Below are 22,216 nucleotides of genomic sequence, written 5' to 3'. Positions count from 1 at the left end.
CTGGTCTGGAACTCCTGACCTTGTGATCCGCCCGCCTTAGCCTCCCAAGGTGCTGGGATTACAGGTGTGAGCCACCACTCCCAGCTGATGCTGATTCTTTGGAAATATAACCGTAGCTGAATTAAACCACAGAAGAAAAAGCAACCCTGCAAGCATGCTTCTGGAGGGTGCCATAGTGGCCGTATATTGTAACAGTTGAAAGCAGATTCTTAGGAATCAGACCGACCTGTGTTTGGCTGCTATTTTCAGCACTTATTAGCTGAGAGACTTTAGGCAAGTTTCTTTAACTGTCTAAGCCTCAGTTACCGAATCTGTAAATTGGCAGTAACATCTGTCTCGTAAGGTTGTGAAGTAAATTAGATGATATAATCTAAGTGCTCCTCCTCCAAAAAATCTAAGTGCTCCTGCATAGTAATTACTCTACATTACATATCCACTATTACAAGCAAAACAGATCACAAATTTTTTTAATGCAGTTCCATTTTTAACTATCAGTATCCCTGAAAAGGTGTCTCTCATTTTTTAAGCCACTTTGCTTGTTTTCCTAACAGAGGACTGTTAGATCTTCAGGGTCAAATTTCTAATATTATTTTCTTTTTAAACACTTTATTTATTTATTTATTTATTTATACGGAATTTTGCTCTGTCACCCAGGCTGGAGTACAGTGGCAGGATCTCGGCTCACTGCAACCTCCACTTCCGGGGTTCAAGCGATTTTCTTGCCTCAGCTTCCCAGGTAGCTGAGACTACAGGCGTGCGCCACCACACCCAGCTAATTTTTGTATTTTTAGTAGAGACGGGGTTTCTCCATGTTGGTCAGGCTGGACTCGAACTCCTGACCTCGTGATCTGCCGGCCTTGGCCTCCCAAAGTGTTAGGATTACATGCACAAGCCTATAATTTTACGCACCCGGCTAAAAATTTATTATTATTATTATTAATTATTTATATTTGAGGTGGGGTCTCGCTCTGTCGCCCAGGCTGGAGTGAATGTAGTGGCCCAATCTCAGTTCACTACAACCTCTGCCTCCCAGGCTCAAGCAATCCTCCTGCCTCAGCTTCCTGAGTGGCTAGTATTACAGGTGTGTGCCACCACACCAGGCTTTTTTTTTTTTTTTTTTTTTTTTTAATGGGGAAGGTGGTTCTTGCTTTGTTGCTCTAGCTATTCCTGAACTCCTGGAATCAAGCAGTCTTCTCAGCTCGCCTCTGGAAGTGCTGGGATTACCGGCATGAGCTACCGAGACCGGCCTCCAATATTTTATGTTTCTCTCTCCCTGACTTCCCAAATGAATTATGTCTATAGTTTGAAAATATTTGTTCCTTACATCTCCATTCACTTATTCATCGATTCATCCATCCAACGAGCATTTTCAGTGTCTAATTTCTGCAAGGTACTGGTGTTATAAAGTTTAAAAATTTATTAGACACAAATCCTGCTTTAAATAAATTCAGTTTTCTTTTCTTTTCTTTTTTTTGAGACGGAGTTTCGCTCTTGTTGCCCAGGCTGGAGTGCAATGGCGCGATCTCGGCTCACCGCAACCTCCGCCTCCTGGGTTTAGGCAATTCTCCTGCCTCAGCCTCCTGAGTAGCTGGGATTACAGGCACGTGCCACCATGCCCAGCTAATTTTTTTTTGGATTTTTAGTAGAGACGGGGTTTCACCATGTTGACCAGGATGGTCTCGATCTCTCGACCTCGTGATCCACCCGCCTCGGCCTCCCAAAGTGCTGGGATTACAGGCTTGAGCCACCGCGCCCGGCCAAATTCAGTTTTCTTTAGCAAATAAGAAAGGACACATAGTTAAATTTGAACCTCAGAGCCGGGTGCGGTGGCTAACTCCTGTAATCCCAGCTCTTTGGGAAACCGAGGCAGGTGGATCACGAGGTCAGGAGTTCGAGACCAGCCTGACCAACACGTTGAAACCCCGTCGCTACTAACAAAAATTAGCTGAGCGTGGTGTTGCGTGCCTGTAATCCCAGCTACTCAGGAGGCTGAGGCAGGAGAATCGCTTGAATCCGGGAGGCAGAGGTTGCAATGAGCCGAGGTCGTGCCATCGCACTCCAGCCTGGGAGACAGAGCGAGACTCCGTCTCAAAAACAAAAACAAAAACAAAAACAAAAACAAACTGAACCTCAGATACACAAGGAATAACTTACAAGTATGTCCTATGCTATGGCACCCTGTGGTGGGGGTGACTATAATATAACATAGTGCTAGAAAAGGACGTACAGAATGCTGCAGAATTTTCTCTGGAGAGTGTGTCTACATTCTGGTAAGACTGATCTAGGAGGAACTGCACCCCCAGAGATTGTTGTCCTAGGTGGAACAAACGCGCACCGTTTCCAAATTGCAGAGCTAACTGCAAGCCCGAAAATTCATCAGCCGGCGTTGCCATCCGCAGCCGCTAGATGCCGCAGCAGACGCATTTACTGAAACCATAGAAAAACAGGCGACTTGGCCGCCCAGAGAGGCTTTATCCGTGCCCCCTGGATCTTCTTCCTGCGTAGACAGCCTTCGCGGGTGAGGCGTAACGTGCGGGAGGTCTCACGAGAGTGGAAGCAAATCTCGCGAATTTTAAAACTTGCCTTTTTGCCTAGCGACTGAAAACAGTAGTTGCTCTGCGTTGAATCTCTCAAGTGGCCTGACCTTGACACTGGAGTGATACCCCAGCCCTAGGCTGGGGTTCTTTCCATTATAGAGGAAACGGATTCAGAGGGGCTACAGGTAATTAGTACCCACCCCAGTAGAAAGGGTACTGTCTCTCTAGACGTGCTTTAGAGGACTCCCCTTTACCCCATCCCGTTACCTTTTTCCATCTCCGTGATAACTGTTCCTTCGCCACCTCACCACCAACCGTCCTGCTTCCTTTATTCCCCAGCAGACTTAGGTGGGATCTCATCTGCAAGACGAGGGTAAAGGTGAAGGTGGAGGTGATGCTTTTGGGATTATTGGATGGGATGGAGAGACTGGAGTTTCCCCTCTTTTTGGGGACCCCACCCCACAGGTGGCTCCAGAGACAAAACGCCCACCCCACCCCGTAGGTGGCTCCAGACAAAAAACTCTTCCTAGAACCTCTACAGCCTCCCCTGAGAAACCTCATCAGCCTTGGCCGTCGACTTAGTACGAATAGTGTTCTGCCCTTGGGCGTGGTCTTACAGCTTTGGGAAGCTGCAGAAGTTGGCTCTCTCTCCCTCCACGATTCCCTGGTTGCTCAGCCAGCCTACCAGCAATTCTTAAATAAGGGCTGCAACAGAATGACTTAACTGCTTAACCGGGGGCCAAGAAGCCTTAAGGAAAGTTTGGATGGGGTGATGGTTTTATGAAAAACTGGTTTCTTGGGTAAGGAAGAGGAGCCAATGCTAGTTTGGAATATACCTCCTGGCACAGTGCTTAATGTCCCATGAAAGGAGCTATTAATCGTGTCTCCTTTTGCTTAGACCAAGGTTGTTGAAAACCAGACATACGATGAGCGTCTAGAGATTAACGACTCAGAAGAGGTTGCAAGTATTTACACTCCAACCCCAAGAAACCAAGGTAAGAAAGGAATGAAAAGGAAGAGAAATGGTACTCAAAGAACAGGCTGGATTCACACTTGTCTTCAAGAAGTTCTTATTTTATTTTATTTTTAATTTATTATTTTTTTGAAATGGTGTCTCCCTCTGTTGCCCAGGCTGGAGTGCAGTGGTGCAATCTCGGCTCACTGCAACCTCCGCCTCCTGGGTTCAAGCGATTCTCTGGCCTCAACCTCCTTAGTAGCTGGGACTACGGGCACATATCACCATGCCTGGCTAATTTTTTTTTTTTTTTTTGGTAGTTTTGTGGCGATGGAGTTTCATGTTGGCTAAGCTGGTCTTGAACTCCTGACCTCAGGTGATCCACCCTCCTCAGCCTCCCAAAGTGCTGGGATTATAGGCATGAGCCACTGCGCCTGGCCAAAGTTCCTATTTTATAATAGCATATGTTGACTTTCAGAGTCAAGTTACTTCACTTGCTATTGTTTGTTTTCTTACTAGTTAAGGGAGAGAAATCATAGCCTTCCAAATTACAGGATTTTCCCCCAATCCAAGCCTATCACCGTTTACTTCATGTTACTGCTTTGCTCACTATTCTGCCAGGAATTCACTCTTTTTTTTTTTTTTTTTTTTTTGAGATGGAGTTTCACTGTTGTTACCCAGACTGGAGTGCAATGGCACGATCTCGGCTCACCGCAACCTCCGCCTCCTGGGTTCAAGCAATTCTCCTGCCCCAGCCTCCCAAGTAGCTGGGACTACAGGCGTGCACCACCATGCCCAGCTAATTTTTGTATTTTTAGTAGAGATGGGGTTTCACCTTGTTGACCAGGATGGTCTCAATCTCTTGACCTTGTGATCCACCCGCCTCGGACTCCCAGAGTGCTGGGATTATAGCCGTGAGCCACTGCGCCTGGCCTTTTTTTTTTTTTTTAACTTATGTTTTTTCCAGCTTTGAAGATGCTTCATAATCTGCCCTTAGCCTGCATCCCCAACTCAAATTACAGTGAAATATTTTTAGAGGACTGGACAGTATTTATTTATTCAACAAACTTTTTTTTTCTTAATTTTATAGAGACGAGGTCTTGCTATGTTGCCGAGGCTGATCTTGAACTCCCAGCCTCACGCAGTCCTTCCACTTCAGCCTCCCAAAGTGCCGGGATTACAGGTGTGAGCCATCTTGCCTGGCTAACAAACATTTTAAAATGCCTACTATGTGCCAGCCTTATGCCTGGCACTTGGGTAAATAGTGTTAAATGACACAACGTCCTTGCCATCTCAATGCTTGTAGTCATGGGAGGCAGATGACAAATGAGTAAACAAATTCCAAATGTGGTAAGTGCTCTGATGGAGGAAGATTGTTTGCTGTAAAGGAGAATAACGGTGAGGAAGGAGACCCACATTTTTTTGAGATAGAGTCTCACTGTATCGCCCAAGCTAGAGTGCAGTGGTGCAATCTCGGCTCACTACAACCTCCACCTCCTGATTTCAAGCAATCCTCCTGCCTCAGCCTTCCGAGTAGCTGGCATTACCACGCCCAGCTAATTTTTGTATTTTTAGTAGAGACGGGGTTTCACCATGTTGGCCAGGCTGGTCTTGGACTCCTGACTTCAAGTGATCTCCCACCTCCGCCTAGCAAAGTGCTGGGATCACAGGCATTAGCCATCTCACCCAGCCAGAGACCCACATTTTTTTTTTTTTTTTTTTTTTTGAATGGAGTTTCGCTCTTGTTACCCAGGCTGGAGTGCAATGGCGCGATCTCGGCTCAACGCAACCTCCGCCTCCTGGGTTCAGGCGATTCTTCTGCCTCAGCCTCCTGAGTAGCTGGGATTACAGGCACGCACCACCATGCCCAGCTAATTTTTTGTATTTTTAGTAGAGACGGAGTTTCACCATGCTGACCAGGATGGTCTCGATCTCTTAACTTCGTGATCCACCTGCCTTGGCCTCCCAAAGTGTTGGGATTACAGGCATGAGCCACTGCGCCCGGCCAGAGACCCACTTTTGATAGGGTGATCGGGGAAGATCTAAAGGGGTGATATGTGAGACTGAAAGATGGCAAGAATCCAGACACTGAGGAAAAGTAGGCCAGGAAGAGGAAATAGTATGTGAGATGTGAAAAACCTTGAAGTCTGAAAGAACTTGGCTTAGTTTGAGGACCTGAAACAGACCAGTTTACAGTAGAGGGGACTCTACTGTATGATATGGTCAGATCAGAGAGCTAGGGCAGGAGGCATAACAAGCAGAGCTTTGGAGGCTGTGTTACTGTCGTGTGTAGAATGGACCGTTGGGATGACTGAGTTGAGATGATAGTGACTTGGCGTCTGGTGAGGAAGTTGAGAATAAGGAAGAGGCAAATACTATACAAGACAGGTGGTCGTAGAATCACTAAGACTTGCTGGATTGGTTTTCGCTCCTGAGTTAGGAATCAAAGATGATATCCAAGGTTTGTGTTTGTTTATTGTGGTAAAATAGACATAACATAAAATTTGCCATTTTAAGAATTTTTAAGTGTACAATTAAATAGTATTAAGTATATTCACAATGTTGTGTAACCGTTAGCACTATTTTCAGATCATCCCAAACAGTAACTCCTAATTGCTTGCTTCCACTCCGCCCTGGTAACCACGATTCTACTGTCTCTATGAGTTTGCTTATTCTGGGAACCACATAAGTGAAATCATACTATATTCACCCTTTTGTGGCTGACTTATTTCACTTAGTGTGTGTGTGTGTTTTTTGTTTGTTGGTTTGTTTTGAGACAGAGTCTTGCTCTGTCGCCCAGGCTGGAGTGCAGTGGTGAGATCCCAGCTCACTGCAACCTCTGCTTCCCGGGATTCAAGCAATTTTCCTGCCTCAGCCTCCTGAGTAGCTGGGATTACAGGCGTGCACCACCACACCCAGCTAATTTTTTTGGTATTTTTAGTAGAGAGAGGGTTTCACCATGTTGGTCAGGCTGGACTCGACCTCTTGATCTCATGATCCGCCTGCCTCAGCCTCCCAAAGTGCTGGAATTACAGGCGTGAGCCACTGCGCAGAGCCTAGTGTGATGTTTTTAAGGTTCATCGGTGTTGTAGAATGTAGAGTTTCTTTTTAAGGCTGAGTAGTATTCCATTGCATGTATATGCCACATTTTAAATTCATTCACCTGTTAATGGACACTTGGGTTGTTTTTGTGTTTTGGCTATTGTGAATAACGCTGCTATGAACAGAGGTGTACAAGGGTCCATTTAAGTCCTTGTTTTCAATTCCTTGGGACCTAGCCACCTAGGGTTCTGACTTGAGCGTGTTTGTGCACTTGATAGCTGGGGACATTATAATTTGTTTGTAGTTTGGGCTAATTGAGTAAACCAAAAAGTGGTATTTAATTTGCATTTATTTGGTATAGAAATCATTTATCATGTTTTCATTTCAGCTAATACCTTACATCTAATTATACTTTTATTTTAATTTAATTTTTTATTTATAGAGACAGTTTTACTCTGTCACCCAGGCTGGAGTGCAGTAGCATGATCACAGCTCACTGCAGCCTCGACCTCCTGGGCTCATGCAGTCCTCCTGCCTTAGACCCCCCAGTAGCAGGAACTACCATGCCCCCTTGCCTAGCTAATTTTTTTATTTTGTAGAGACAGAGTTTCACCATGTTGCCCAGTCTGGTCTTGAACTCCTAGGCTCAAGCAGTCTTCTGCCTCTGCCTCTCAGAGTATTAGGATTACAGGTGTGAGCCACTGGGCCTGGCCTTAATTATACTTTTAATTCCTCTTATCTTTGCATACTGATTCAGATTCAAACTTGTAACTATTATTTGTGACCCAGGCACTGGGTCAGTTCCTTGCACATAAATTTTTTCATTTGATCCTCATAAGACCGCTGGGTGAAAGACCCCTGGGTGACAAATATTAGGACCCTATTTAGAGATGGGAATACTGAGACTCAAAGAAGTTAAGTCATTTTGTTTAGGTAATTTATCTTCAAACCCAGTCTTACTATAAATTAAGCACGCTGCACCTTACTAGTTGTTAATCTCATTTGACTAACATGTAAACCAAGGGCAAAGGGTTTTCTTTGCTTTTTCTTTCTTTCTTTCTTTCTTTTTTACTTTTTTCTTTTTCTTTTTCTTTTTTTTTTTTTTTTTTTTGAGATAGGCTCTTACTCTGTTACCCAGGCTGGAGTGCAGTGGCATGAACACTGCTCACTGCAGCCTCAAACTCCTGGGTTCAAGCAGACCTCCTGCTTCAGCCTCCCGAGTAGCTGAGACCATAGGCACATACCGTCACACCCAGCTAATTTTTTTTTCTTTTTTTGTAGACAGGATCTTGCCATATTGTCCAGGCTAGTCAAACTCCTGGCCTCAAGTGATCCTCCTGCCTCCCCTTCCCAAAGTGTTGAGATTACAGGCATGAGTCACTGCTCCTGGTCAGAGTTTATATTATTTATGTAATAGCAGATAATTTGATTAGTATAATGTCTAACCCAATGCCTTAAGCACAGTAATGTTTAGTAAATATATCTTGATTTCAATTGGCAGAAACATGACTAAAATTCAGTCTCCTGTCTTATAGCTAAATGTTCTGATAAGCCTTGTTTTATAAAATGGTTAGAGCATGGCTAGGCACGGTGGCTCACGCCTGTAATCCTAGAACTTTGGGAGGCCGAAATGGGCAGATCACAAGCTCAAGAGATTGAGACTATCCTGGCCAACATGGTGAAACTCCGACTCTACTAAAAATACAAAAAATTAGCCAGGTGTGGTGGCATGCACCTGTAATCCCAGCTACTCGGGAGGCTGAGGCAAGAGAATTGCTTGAACCTGGGAGGCGGAGGTTGCAGTGAGCCAAGATCACACTATTGCATTCCAGCCTGGGCGACAGAGCAAGACTCCACCTCAAAAAAAAAAAAAAAAATTAGAGCATAAAATATTACAAACTAAAAATATTTGTCTTTAAAAATCTTGTTTTTTGTTTCTTTTTTGTTTTGTTTTTGAGACGGAGTTTCGCTCTTGTTACCCAGGCAGGAGTACAATGGCGCGATCTCGGCTCACCACAACCTCCGCCTCCTGGGTTCAAGCAATTCTCCTGCCTCAGCCTCCCAAGTAGCTGGGACTACAGGCATGTGCCACCATGCCCAGCTAATTTTTGTATTTTTAGTAGAGACAGGGTTTCACCATGTAGACCAGGATGGTCTCGATCTCTTGACCTCGTGATCCACCCACCTCGGCCTCCCAAAGTGCTGGGATTATAGGCGTGAGCCACCGTGCCTGGCCCGAAAAATCATTTTAATAATAATCTAAAGGATAATCTTTTCTTCAAAGGATTTCCTCGTTCTGCCCATCTTCCTAACAAGGCTATGGCTGACAACAGCAGTGATGAGTATGAAGAGGAAAATAACAAGGTACGGTTAAACTCACAGGTTCTTGTAGAATTTCTGCTTTGGGTTTTTAGTAGTTAGAGATGACACCAGTTCAACAGTAAACGTTTGTTGAACACTCACCTCCAGTGGTTAGGGACCTTTGAGCTTATGGAGGGAAATCAGTTGCAAAGAGCCTTGAGATTTTGACTTTTCTTCAGGAATAAAGCCTACTATTACAGCTGACTTTAGTGAGGAATTTTATAAAATGTAAGCCAGTGTTTCACAAACTTTCCTGATCGTAAGAGTCAACTGGGGTGCTTATTTTTAAATATACAGATTCCCAGTCCCCATCCAGAATCTCAAAAGTAAAAGCCTGGGAATTTATATTTTAGGAAGTAGCCCAGGTAATTCTTATGCTAAAGCAAGTTTGAAATTGTCAGTCTGGGCATTTTTTCATTGTCAATACTTCTGATACTGTCAATATTTTGTGAAAGAGATTTTAATTTTGAGGTCTTAAGACCCAAATGTTTACTGCTGTTATTCTGTGAACCTAGAGAATCACCCTGCTTCTGAAAGAAAGTGGCAAGATGCCCACCTCTCTAGACACATATAGGACCTTAGAGTTGCACATGTGCTTTCTTAAAACCACTTGTGTTTAGTCATAGCACATTATCCAATGGTTTTTTTTTTTTTTTTTTGGGACAGAGTTTCACTCTTGTTGCCCAGGCTGGAGTGCAATGGCATGATTTCAGCTTACCGCAACTTCCACCTCCCAGGTTCAAGCAATTCTCCTGCCTCAGCCTCCCAAGTAGCTGGGGACAGGCACCTGCCACCACGCCTGGCTAATTTTTGTATTTTTAGTAGAGATGGGGTTTTGCCATGTTGGCTACAGTGGTCTCTTAACTCCTGACCTCAGGTGATCTGCCTGCCTCAGCCTCCCAAAGTATTGGTACTACAGGTGTGAGCTACCGCACCCAGCCTGATGGCTACATTTTAATGGTTTTTTTTTTTTTTTAATTTTTATTTTTATTTTTATTTTTTATTTTTATTTATTTATTTATTTATTTATTTATTTTTTGAGACGGAGTTTTGCTCTTGTTACCCAGGCTGGAGTGCAATGGCACGATCTCGGCTCACCGCAACCTCCGCCTCCCGGGTTCAGGCAATTCTCCTGCCTCAGCCTCCTGAGTAGCTGGGATTACAGGCACGTGCCACCATGCCCAGCTAATTTTTTGTATTTTTAGTAGAGACGGGGTTTCACCATGTCGACCAGGTTGGTCTCGATCTCTCGACCTTGTGATCCACCCGCCTCGGCCTCCCAAAGTGCTGGGATTACAGGCTTGAGCCACCGCGCCCGGCGCTATTTTTATTTTTTTTTGAGACGGAGTTTCGCTCTTGTTACCCAGGCTGGAGTGCAATGGCGCGATCTCGGCTCACTGCAACCTCCGCCCACTGGGTTCAGGCAATTCTCCTGCCTCAGCCTCCTGAGTAGCTGGGATTACAGGCACGCGCCACCACGCCCAGCTAATTTTTTGTATTTTTAGTAGAGACGGGGTTTCACCATGTTGACCAGGATGGTCTCGATCTCTTGACCTCGTGATCTACCCGCCTTGGCCTCCGAAAGTGCTGGGATTACAGGCTTGAGCCACCACGCCCGGCCTTTTTTTTTTTTTTTTCTTTTTTTGAGATGGAGTTTCGCTCTTGTTACCCAGGCTGGAGTGCAATGACGTGATCTCGGCTCACCACAACCTCCGCCTTCTGGGCTCAGGCAATTCTCCTGCCTCAGCCTCCTGAGTAGCTGGGATTACAGGCACGTGCCACCGTGCCCAGCTAGTTTTTTGTATTTTTAGTAGAGACGGGGTTTCACCATGTTGACCAGGATGGTCTCGATCTCTCGACCTCGTGATCCACCCGCCTCAGCCTCCCAAAGTGCTGAGATTACAGGCTTGAGCCACCGCACCCGGTCCTTTTTTTTTTTTTTTTTTTTTTTTTTTTTTAAATTGAGATGGGGTTTCACCATTTTGGCCAGGCTGGTCTCAAACTCCTGACCTCAGGTGATCTGCCTGCCTCGGCCTCCCAAAGTGCTGGGATTACAGGTGTGAGCCAGCACGCCGAGCCAGTCATTTTAATAGTCTTTTAAGAACTGGAACTTTGGAAACACAGGTGAAAAATATTTGAAGTAATATAGAAGTCGGTAGTGATGTGGACTGATTTAATAAAAAGCCTAAAAGGTAACATTTTCAGGTGGTCCCACTCTATGACCAGTGTCCTGTTTTAATGTCTTATATACAAGGTCATTTCTTAGGCATTTGTCTGTAGTATATGAAGCCTTCTGCTTTCATATCAGAGTTTTTGCAAAGTACAACTTTAAAGAGGAAGAAGAAAAGTAACTATTTTCCTATCCAATTTACCGCCAAATTTTGTATATCACCCTAAATTCTAGTCTTCATTCTGTGCTCAGTATTTAAGGTTCATCTTTCTAATTTGGTATGCACCCAGAAGCAACAGAAAGGATCTACTTTTGAATAACCTTTAAAATTCACGGGCCAGGCGTGGTGACTCACACCTGTAATCCCAGCATTTTGGGAGACTGAGGCAGGCAGATCACCTGAGGTCGGGAGTTGGAGACCAGCCTGAACAACATGGAGAAACACCATCTGTACTAAAAATACAAAAAAATTAGCTGGGCATGGTGGCACAGGCCTGTAATCCCAGCTACTCGGGAGGCTGAGGCAGGAGAATCCCTTGAACCTTGGGAGGCAGATGTTGCAGTGAGCCGAGATTGTACCATTGCACTCCAGCCTGAGCAACAGGAGCGAAATTGTCTCAAAAAAAAAAATTGACAAAATTATTATTTTTTTTTCCTAGATGAAGTCGCTCTGGTGCCCAGGCTGGAGTACAGTGGTGTGATCTCAGCTCACTGCAACGTGCCTCCTGGGTTCAAGCGATTGTCCTGCCTCAGCCTCCCAAGTAGCTGGGATCAGGCACTCACTACCACGCCTGGCTAATTTTTATATTTTTAGTAGAGACAGGGTTTCACCATGTTGACCATGCTGGTCTCGAACTCCTGGCCTCATGTGATCCGCCTGCCTTGGCCTTCCAAAATGTTGGTATTACAGGCATGAGACACTACCCTGGGCTGACAATATTCTTACAAGTTCCCTTTGCCAAAACTGCTTCCTATGTGACTAAAGATAATTTTGGCAAATCTTGAATTAAGAAAGAATGCTCTAGAAAGTTCCTATCAATCATATACTAATAAGATGTAGTCACTGAATAAGGTCTTCAACTGTTTCATTATCTGCTATGCATATTATAGCTTAGAATATACTTTTATCTATGTATAATAAATTTGTTATTCTTAGAGCAAAAGGTGACCAAAAGCAGTTTTTGGTGTCTTGTAACACGTCACAGTTGTGTGTGCCAATAGCTGCTTTACCATAAAAAAAATTAATTTTAAGCAACTGGAATCAAACATGTGTTCACCTCTGTATAAGCCAAATGGTATATAGAAACCAAGCTTTGAAAACTTGGCTTTTTTTTTTTTTTTTGGAGATGGAGTTTCAGTCTGTCACCAGGCTGGAGTGCAGTGGCGTGATCTTGGCTCACTGCAATCTCCAACTACCTGGCTCAAGTGATTCTCCTGCCTCAGCCTCCTGAGTAGCTGGGATTACAGGCATGCGCCACCACACCCAGCTAATTTTTTGGTATTTTTAGTAGAGACAGTGTTTCACCATGTTGGCCAGGATGGTCTCGATCTCCTAACCTTGTGATCCGCCTGCCTCGGCCTCCCAAAGTGCTGGGATTACAGGCATGAGCCCCTGTCGCCTGGCTGGAAACCTACTTTTAAAGGGGGCCAATTGGTCATCCTTCAGGTCCTAAGAGAGGGCATGCCACAGGCTCCGGGCCACAGAAGCAAAGACATGGACCCTGTTCTACCTGCCTCTGCAAGTCCCAGGTGCCACCAGACCCCTTCTCATGGATTTGAGAAGGTGGGATGGTACAGAGAGAGCCAGAAGCACAGAAAGGTAGGTTATAATGGCAAGAACAAAAGAGCTGCTTATCTTAAGAGAGAATGTATAGTCATTGTATGTAATTTATGGGGTAAGGGAAGGGAAATACAGATAGATCAGATAATCCATGAAGAGAAATATCACTGAACAAAAATGGAAATTCCATAGAAACTGCTGGTTAGATGGATACAAGGTTGGTTTTGAACTTTTTTCTTTTGGTAGTTTCAAGCAGCTTACGCTGAGCAGTCTTGAAAATTAAATACTAGATTTCCTCTCTATGGTCTTTGTGAGTATTAAGACCCTTAAAGTTTTTATTCCCTCTTCATCTTCCCTGATTTTCTTCCAAAATAATTAGAGTTGCCATCCTCTTCTTTGAAAGTCCATAGCTTTTTGGGCCAAAGCTGTCTAAAGTGTATGCAGAGCTCTGAGTATCTGAGTAATCTGTACAATAGATAAAATTAGATGGAATTTCTACCCTAGCGTCAAGTAGAGAGATGGAATATGGTTCTAGAAAGTGGAGTCCCCATTTGTAGCTGAGCAGGGGGCAGAAGGCACTCAAGCCCCTTCTGGGAAGTGCCTCCTTTTTCTGGTGATTGGGTGCCAGGTGGGTGGGGTGTTGGTTACAGCGATAGAGAACTGGGCAGGGGTACGTTAGATTTTTTTTTTATGTAAAGCTGTCTCTGCCTGCCCTGCCCTATCTCAGGAGAAGAAAAAGACTTCACAGTTGACACCTCAACGGGGCTTTAGTGAAAATGATGATGACGATGATGATGATGATGATTCATCTGAAACTGATTCTGATTCTGATGATGATGATGAAGAGCATGGAGCCCCTCTGGAAGGGTGAGGAAAGAACACCCAAGCCAAGGGTGTTCTTCAAAATACCACCTTCAAAACACTGGAGCGGGAGGGCATCAGTTCGAAGTAAAATTATGCTGGGCGCAGTGGCTCTCACCTGTAATCCCGGCACTTTGGGAGGCTGAGGCAGGTGGATCACGAGGTCAAGAGTTCCAGACCAGCCAGGCCAACATGGTGAAACCCTGTCTCTACTAAAATACAAAAAATTAGCCGAGTGTGGTGGTACATGCCTCTAATCCCAGCTACTCGGGAGGCTGAGGCAAGGAAATCGCTTGAACCCGGGAGGCAGAGGTTGTAGTGAGCTGAGATCGCACCACTGCACTCCAGCCTGGCAACAAAGCTAGACTCTGTCTCAAAAAAAAAAAAAAAGAAAAAGAAAGAAATGAAATTCCACCATCTCTTTTGATCTCCTATATTTAGTACTTGCAGATATCTCAGAAACCCAACATAATAATGACTTTTCCTCCCTTTCTGACTCTACTGCCTCATCTAGTACTATAGTATCACTTGCACTAACTGAAACATTTGTGGGCTTGGGGATTACATGAGATTTTGCTGAGTAAATCTAAAAGGTGGTGGTGAGGCATGGTGGCTCAAGCCTGTAATCGCAGCACTTTGGGAGGCTGAGGTGGAAGGATTGCTTAAGGTGAGGAGTTCAAGACCAATCTGGGCAACATAGCAAGACCTCCCGCTACAAAATTTTTTTTTTAATTAGCTGAGCGCTGGATGCAATGGCTCATGCCTGTAATCCCAGCACTTTGGGAGGCTGAGGTGGAAGGATTGTTTAAGGCGAGGAGTTCAAGACCAATCTGGGCAACATAGCAAGACCTCCCGCTACAAATTTTTTATTTTATTTTTATTTTATTTTTTTATTTTTTATTATTATTTTTTTTTTGAGACAGAGTTTCGCTCTTGTTACCCAGGCTGGAGTGCAATGGCGCGATCTCGGCTCACCGCAACCTCCGCCTCCTGGGTTCAGGCAATTCTCCTGCCTCAACCTCCTGAGTAGCTGGAATTACAGGCATGCGCCACCATGCCCAGCTAATTTCTTGTATTTTTAGTAGAGAAGGGGTTTCACCATGTTGACCAGGATGGTCTCGATCTCTCGACCTCGTGATCCACCCGCCTCGGCCTCCCAAAGTGCTGGGATTACAGGCTTGAGCCACCATGCCCGGCCCTAAAATTTTTTTTTTTTTTTTTTTAATTAGCTGAGCGCCGGATGCAGTGGCTCATGCCTGTAATCCCAGTACTTTGAGAGACTGAGATGAATGCATCACCTGAGGTTAGAAGTTCGAGACCAGCCTGACCAACAAGGTGAAACCCCATCTCAACACAATTAGCTGGGCATGGTGGCATATGCCTGTAATCCCAGCTACTTGGGAGGCTGAGGCAGGAGAATCACTTGAACCTGGGAGGTCGAGGTTGCAGTGAGCTGAGATTTTGTCATTGCATTCCAGCCTGGGCAACATAAGTGAAACTCTGTCTCAAAAAAAAAAAAAAAAAAAAAAAAAAAAATTAGGCTGGGTGCTGTGGCTCAAGCCTGTAATCTCAACACTTTGGGAGGCCAAGGCAGGTAGATCACGAGGTCAAGAGATTGAGACCATCCTGGCCAACATGGTGAAACCTCATCTCTACTAAAAATACAAAAATAAGCTGGGCATGGTGGTGTGCACCTGTAGTACCAGCTACTCGGGAGGCTGAGGCAGGAGAATTGCTTGAACCCAGGAGGCGGAGGTTGTAGTGAGCCGAGATTGTGCCACTGCACTCCAGCCTGGCACCTGGTGACAAAGCGAGACTCTGTCTCAAAAAAAAAAATTTAGCCAATCATGCTGGCCTGTGCCCATAATCCCAGCTGCTCAGGAGGCTGAGGCAGGAGAATCACTTGAGCCCAGGAGTTTGAGGCTGCAGTGAGCTGTGATCAGACCACTGTATTCCAACCTGGCCAACAGAGTGAGACCTTGTCTCAAAAATAAATTAATTAAATTTAAAAATAACTGCTAAAATCACTTCTATAAAAATTTCTGTTTTTTTTTGAGACAGAGTTTCGCTCTTGTTACCCAGGCTGGAGTGCAATGGCGCGATCTCGGCTCACTGCAACCTCCGCCTCCCGGGTTCAGGCAATTCTCCTGCCTCAGCCTCCCGAGAAGCTGGGATTACAGGCGCGCGCCACCATGCCCAGCTAATTTTTTGTATTTTTAGTAGAGACGGGGTTTCACCATGTTGACCAGGATGGTCTCGATCTTGACCTCGTGATCCACCCGCCTCGGCCTCCCAAAGTGCTGAGATTACAGGCTTGAGTCACCGCACCTGGCCCAAAAATTTCTTTTTTTCTTGGTGCAAACCTATTTTCATGTCAGATATTTAAATCTCTTTTTTGGGTTTTTTTTTTGAGACGAGTCTTGCTCTGTAACCCAGGCTGGAGTGCAGTGGTGTGATCTTGACTTACTGGAACCTCCACCTCCCAGGTTCAAGCGATTCTCCTTCCTCATCCTCCTGTATAGCTGGTTCTACAGCCATGCACCACCACACCCGGCTGATTTTTGTATTTTTAGTAGAGATGGGGTTTCAACCATATTGGCCAAGCTGGTTTTGAACTCCTGACCTCAGGTGATCTAGCCACATCAGCCTGCCAAAGTGCTGGGATTACAGGTTGAGCTACCACGCCCAGCCCTAAAATCTCTTGTTCCACCTTTTCTTGTCATCCTTTCATTAAAAGGAAAACCATTTAGGCTACATTTTAGCATTAAAAAAAAGTTATGTTTTAGATTTTCTGCACCTCTGTTCTTTAGAGTTAGAGATAATTGAGAGTTAAGTATAATCAACCTTAAAGTTGCTTTGCAAGCCACCAAGAAAGGCAGATATTGGAGAGGCAGAAACTAGGTTCAGGATCATGTCCCTATAGTCAGTAACACACCAGCACCTAGGACTCTGCCACCTCTGCTCTTCTTTGGTCACCTCGAACAAACTATTTTCCTTTTCCCAGGGCCTATGACCCTGCAGATTATGAGCATTTGCCAGTTTCTGCTGAGATTAAGGGACTGTTCCAGTACATCAGTAGGTGAGTACTAGGACTTCCCACCATACCCTACCATCCCTACCTTGGCCCAAACCTTTCCTACCTCTAGTCTGAAATAGGGTCATTCTTCTTAGATGTTTTCTAGCCTGAATAGTAAAGTAACTTTCTCTGACTGTCTCTACCTTCCTTTGACAATATCTCCTAGGTACACACCTCAGTTGATTGACCTGGACCACAAACTGAAGCCTTTCATTCCTGATTTTATCCCAGCTGTTGGGGATATTGATGCATTCTTAAAGGTATAGTCAGTACATCCTGAAAATGACTCCTTAACTGTTTCTTCTGATGCCCCTATTACTTTTAACGGTTCCCCTAACTTCTTTGACTAGCATTGGCTACCTCTATACATGTTCGTTTCATTGGAGTTCTTAACCTTGCTCTCAACTCCAAGTTATACTCATTGCTCTTAAGTAGTACATATCTCATCATATATATATATATTTTTTTTTTTTTTTTTTTTTTTTTTTTTTGGAGAGACGGAGTTTCGCTCGTTACCCAGGCTGGAGTGCAATGGCACGATCTCGGCTCACCGCAACCTCCGCCTCCCAGGTTCAGGCAATTCTCCTGCCTCAGCCTCCCGAGTAGCTTGGATTATAGGCACGTGCCACCATGCCCAGTTAATTTTTTGTATTTTTTTTAGTAGAGACAGGGTTTCACCATGTTGACCAGGATGGTCTCGATCTCTTGACCTCGTGATCCACCCGCCTCGGCCTCCCAAAGTGCTGGGATTACAGGCGTGAGCCACTGCACCCAGCCATACCTCATTATATATTAACCGTTTGTCATGTATTTGCTTCCTAATTATCTGGGACAACAGGTGTATATTTAAGCTGCTATGGATCATATTTTTTTTCTGGATAGTATTGAGTACAGCATGATACACATGCTTTTAACACTAGTAATGGTCAACTAGAAGAGTTATTCCTCTTTAGCTTATTGGAAACAGGTGTGGCCTTGTTAGGTCCTTCTCATTTTCCTTTCTGCTTTCTTACCTTTTTCTTAACCAGGTCCCACGTCCTGATGGAAAGCCTGACAACCTTGGCTTGTTGGTATTGGATGAACCTTCTACAAAGCAGTCAGACCCTACAGTGCTCTCACTCTGGTTAACAGAGAATTCTAAGCAGCACAACATCACAGTAAGATACTAGCCTAGTGTAGGCCCCAGCTGGAGAGGGCCAAGGGCCTTGCTGGCACTCATACAGTAGACTTACCATCTATCAAGAGATGGCTATCAATTTGGGCCAGCCCTATTTTTCAAATGACAGCTTTATATAGCAGCAAGTTCAGCCTTTTAAATTGTACAGCTCATTAGTTTTAATATAATCACAGTTTTGTAGCCATCACCACTACCTAATATTTTATCACCTCAAAAAGAAACTTCACACCCATTGGTATTCACTCCTCATTCTCCCACTTCCTCCTAGACCCTGGTCATGACTTTATTCCTTTTTTTTAAATTTTTTTTTTTTTTTTTTTAGACGGAGTTTCGCTCTTGTTACCCAGGCTGGAGTGCAATGGCACAATCTCGGCTCACTGCAACCTCCGCCTCCTGAGTTCAGGCAATTCTCCTGCCTCAGCCTCCTGAGTAGCTGGGATTACAGGCATGTGCCACCATGCCCAGCTAATTTTTTGTATTTTTAGTAGAGACGGGGTTTCACCATGTTGACCAGGATGGTCTCGATCTCTTGACCTTGTGATCCACCCGCCTCGGCCTCCAAAAGTGCTGGGATTATAGGCTTGAGCCACCATGCCCAGCCTAAAATTTTTATTTTAGATGGAGTCTTGATGTGTTGCCAGGCTGGAGTGCAGTGGTGCAATCAATCTTGACTCAATGCAACCTCTGCCTCCTGAGTTCAAGCAGTTCCCTGCCTCAGGCTCCTGAGTAGTTGGGATTACAGGCACCCGCCACCATGCCCAGCTAATTTTTATATTTTTAGTAGAGACAGGGTTTCACCATCTTGGCCAGGCTGGTCTTAAATTTCTGGCCTCATGATTCAGCCACCTCGGCTTCCCAAAGTGTTGGGAATTACAGGCGTGAGCCACCACACCCAGCCACCTTTTTTATGGCTGGATAATATCCACTGTATAGATTTACCACATTTTCTTTATTCATTCTCCAGTTTTCTCCACTTTTATTAATAATGCTGCTTTGAATATTTGTATAGAAGTTTTTGTGTGGGTGTATATTATCATTATTTTGGGTATATACATAGGAGTAGAATTGCTGGGCCATGTGGAAACTCTATGTTTAGCCATTTGAGGAACTTCCAAACTGTTTTCCAAAGTGCCTGTACTATGTTACATTGCCACCAGCAATGAATGAGAGTTCCAGTTTCTCTGCATCCTCACCAACACCGGTTATTGTTTATCTTTTTTATTCTAACCATACTAGTAGGTGTAAAATGGTATTTCATTATGGTCCGTCCTGCCATTTTGACCTGCTCCCTTTCCATGGCTTCAGTAAATTCCTTTTTTTTTTTTTTTTTTTTTGAGACAGGGTCTTGCTGTGTCACCCCGGCTGGAATGCAGTGGTGTGATTGTGGCTTACTGTAACCTCGACCTCCTGGGCCCAAGCAATCCTGCTACCTCAGCCTCCCAAGTGGGCAGGACCACAGGTCCATGCCACCATGCCTGGCTAGTTTTTTTTTTTTTTTCGAGACGGAGTTTCACTCTTGTTACCCAGGCTGGTGTGCAGTGGCGTGATCTCCGCTCACCGCAACCTCCACCTCCTGGGTTCAGGCAATTCTCCTGCCTCAGCCTCCTGAGTAGCTGGGATTACAGGCACATGCCACCATGCTCAGCTAATTTTTTGTATTTTAAGTAGAGACGGGGTTTCACCATGTTGACCAGGATGGTCTCGATCTTTTGACCTCGTGATCCACCCGCCTCGGCCTCCCAAAGTGCTGGGGTTACAGGCTTGAGCCACCGCGCCCGGCTTTTTATTTTTTTTATTTTTTTTTATTTTGTAGAGACAGGTCTCCCTATGTTGCTTAGGCTGACCTCAAGTGATCCTCCTCCCTTAGTCTCCCAAAGTGCTAGGATTGCAGGTGTGAGCCACTGCACTTGGCTTTTGTTTTGTTTTGTTTTGTTTTTTTGAGATAGAATATTGCCCTGTTGCCCAGGCTGGAGTGCAGTGGCGCAATCTTAGTTCATTGCAACCTCAAATGCCCAGGCTCAAGCAATCCTCCCATTCAGCCTTTCAAGTAGCTGAGACTACAGGCACACACCACCATGCCTGGCTAATTTTCTTATTTTTAGTACAGACAAGCTCTCACCATGTTGTCCAAGCTGGCCTTGAACTCCTAGCCTCAAGTGATCCTCCTATCTCAGACTGCCAGGGTGCTAGGATTACAAGTGTGAGCCCCCATGCCTGGCCTGGCTTCAGCAGATTTTATCAGGGTTTCCTGTCCCTTTCATTTGGCTGCTATTTCATGTGGCAGCTGCTATCATCAGCAACCTTGAATATGCAACAACAGCAGCTATAATGAGACACTGTAAAGACAAGAGAGCTACTTCAGTGCCCTCAGCCAGGCTTTCTCCTTACCTTCCTAGCAACATATGAAAGTAAAGAGCTTGGAAGATGCAGAAAAGAATCCCAGAGCCATTGACATGTGGATTGAGAGCATCTCTGAGTTACATCGTTCTAAGCCCCCTGCGACTGTGCACTACACCAGGTAAGAAATACCACATTCTTTACAACAGTAACCCATAGTAACTTTCACCACCTGTGAACTATTGCTCCTGAGAAGAGGCCCAGAGGCTGGGAACATACTTGATCAACTCGAGATCCTGTGGATCCTGGCAACTACTGGCTGAGATTTTAGACGTAAAGATTGTAATTTCTCTGGTATTACTTAGCTAGCTCCTCTAAACCCCAGGCCCTGGGCAACTTTGGTATGCCCAGTCTAGGTTCTCCTGAAGCCTTCCTAATGGGCCAGAAACCTCTCCTTCATCCTAGAATATCCTGATCTAGAGGTTGCTGATGTTATCAGTTGATGCTTATTGTTCATATTTACTTCTATACTTTTAGGCCCATGCCCGACATTGACACACTGATGCAGGAATGGTCCCCGGAGTTTGAAGAACTTTTGGGCAAGGTGAGTGGAAGATAGCAGGAGGTAAGGTAAGAAAGGATGGTGTTCGCTCCAGGGCCCAATGTTTTTTCTCTTCCTGCATCATTATTATTGGTAACCTTTTTTTTTTTTTTTTTTTTTGAGACAGGGTCTGCTCTTCCCAGGCTGCAGTGCAGTGGCATGATATCATGGCTCACTGCAGCCTCTACCTCCCAGACTCAAGCAGTCCTCCCACCTGTGACCACAGGCATGCACTGCCACACTCAGCCAATTTAAAATTTTTTTTTGGAGATGAGGTTTGGTTTATTGCCCAGGCTGTTCTCAAACTCATGGGCTCAAGCAGTCTTCCTGCCTCCGCCTCCCAAAGTGCTGAGATTACAGGCATGAGCCATAGCGCCCAGTGATCTTTTTTTTGCAGCAAGTCTCACTCTGTCGCTCAGGCTGGAGTGCAGTGGCATGAACTCAGCTCCCTGCACTTCCTCCCGATTCAGGTGATTCTCCTGCCTCAGCCTCTTGAGTAACGGATTGCAGGCACCTGCCACCTTGCCCAGCTAATTTTTGTATTTTTAGTAGAGACAGGGTTTCACCATGTTGACCAGGCTGGTCTCGAAATCCTAACCTTAAGTGATCCACCTGTCTTGGCCTCCCAAAGTGCTGGGATTTCATTAACCTAATGGTATCACATGAAACCCATGTATATGTGGTAATTTGGTATATCAGAAAGATACTTTTTTTTTTTTTTTTTTTTTTGAGACGGAGTTTCGCTCTTGTTACCCAGGCTGGAGTGCAATGGCGCGATCTCGGCTCACCGCAACCTCCGCCTCCTGGGCTCAGGCAATTCTCCTGCCTCAGCCTCCTAAGTAGCTGGGATTACAGGCACGCACCACCATGCCCAGCTAACTTTTTGTATTTTTAGTAGAGACGGGGTTTCACCTTGTTGACCAGGATGGTCTCGATCTCTCGACCTCGTGATCCACCCGCCTCGGCCTCCCAAAGTGCTGGGATTACAGGCTTGAGCCACCGCGCCCGGCCAGAAAGATACTTTTTTAAATGGTGATAGAATGAGGGTATAATGAGACAATTGATTATTTGAAAAAAATTAAATTAGATTTCTGCCTTTTTTTTTTTTAGACAGTTTCAGTCTTGTTGCCTAGGCTGGAGTGCAGTGCGCGATCTCGGCGCACACAACCTTCACCTCCCGGGTTCAAGCAATTCTCCTGCCTCAGCCTCCTGAGCAGGTGGGATTACAGGCATGTGCCAGCATGCCTGGCTAATTTTTGTAGTTTTAGTAGAGATGGGGTTTCTACATGTTGGTCACACTGGTCTTGGACTCCTGACCT

At 45.0% G+C, this 22,216-nt stretch overlaps 1 protein-coding gene across 5 annotated transcripts in view; it reads left to right on the top strand.

Annotated features, from left to right (window-relative positions):
• Window positions 1-2,523: 2,523 nt before the first annotated feature.
• The window catches only part of IFT46 (intraflagellar transport 46), a 28,435-nt gene continuing 8,742 nt past the window's right edge, over window positions 2,524-22,216 (top strand). Inside the window, exons 1-11 of one of the 5 annotated variants that reach the window (XM_074400686.1) lie at window positions 2,529-2,722; window positions 3,436-3,532; window positions 4,583-4,675; window positions 8,819-8,898; window positions 12,732-12,884; window positions 13,573-13,712; window positions 16,711-16,785; window positions 16,949-17,042; window positions 17,811-17,939; window positions 20,356-20,477; window positions 20,834-20,900. In XM_074400686.1, coding sequence (XP_074256787.1) covers window positions 8,854-8,898; window positions 12,732-12,884; window positions 13,573-13,712; window positions 16,711-16,785; window positions 16,949-17,042; window positions 17,811-17,939; window positions 20,356-20,477; window positions 20,834-20,900 — 825 coding nt within the window. In that variant the 5' untranslated portion in view covers window positions 2,529-2,722; window positions 3,436-3,532; window positions 4,583-4,675; window positions 8,819-8,853. Of the gene's footprint in view, window positions 2,723-3,435; window positions 3,533-4,582; window positions 4,676-8,815; window positions 8,899-11,724; window positions 12,885-13,572; window positions 13,713-16,710; window positions 16,786-16,948; window positions 17,043-17,810; window positions 17,940-20,355; window positions 20,478-20,833; window positions 20,901-22,216 lie in introns of those variants that run through there. The other 4 variants (XM_039471333.2, XM_039471330.2, XM_039471332.2 and 1 more) reach the window with 4 other exon arrangements.

The sequence above is a fragment of the Saimiri boliviensis genome, chromosome 6 (genome assembly GCF_048565385.1).
Source record: "Saimiri boliviensis isolate mSaiBol1 chromosome 6, mSaiBol1.pri, whole genome shotgun sequence".
In the NCBI taxonomy this organism is placed as follows: Eukaryota; Metazoa; Chordata; class Mammalia; order Primates; family Cebidae; genus Saimiri; species Saimiri boliviensis.
Note: the sequence above shows the minus strand (reverse complement) of the source record. Positions and strands in the feature narration are given on the sequence as shown.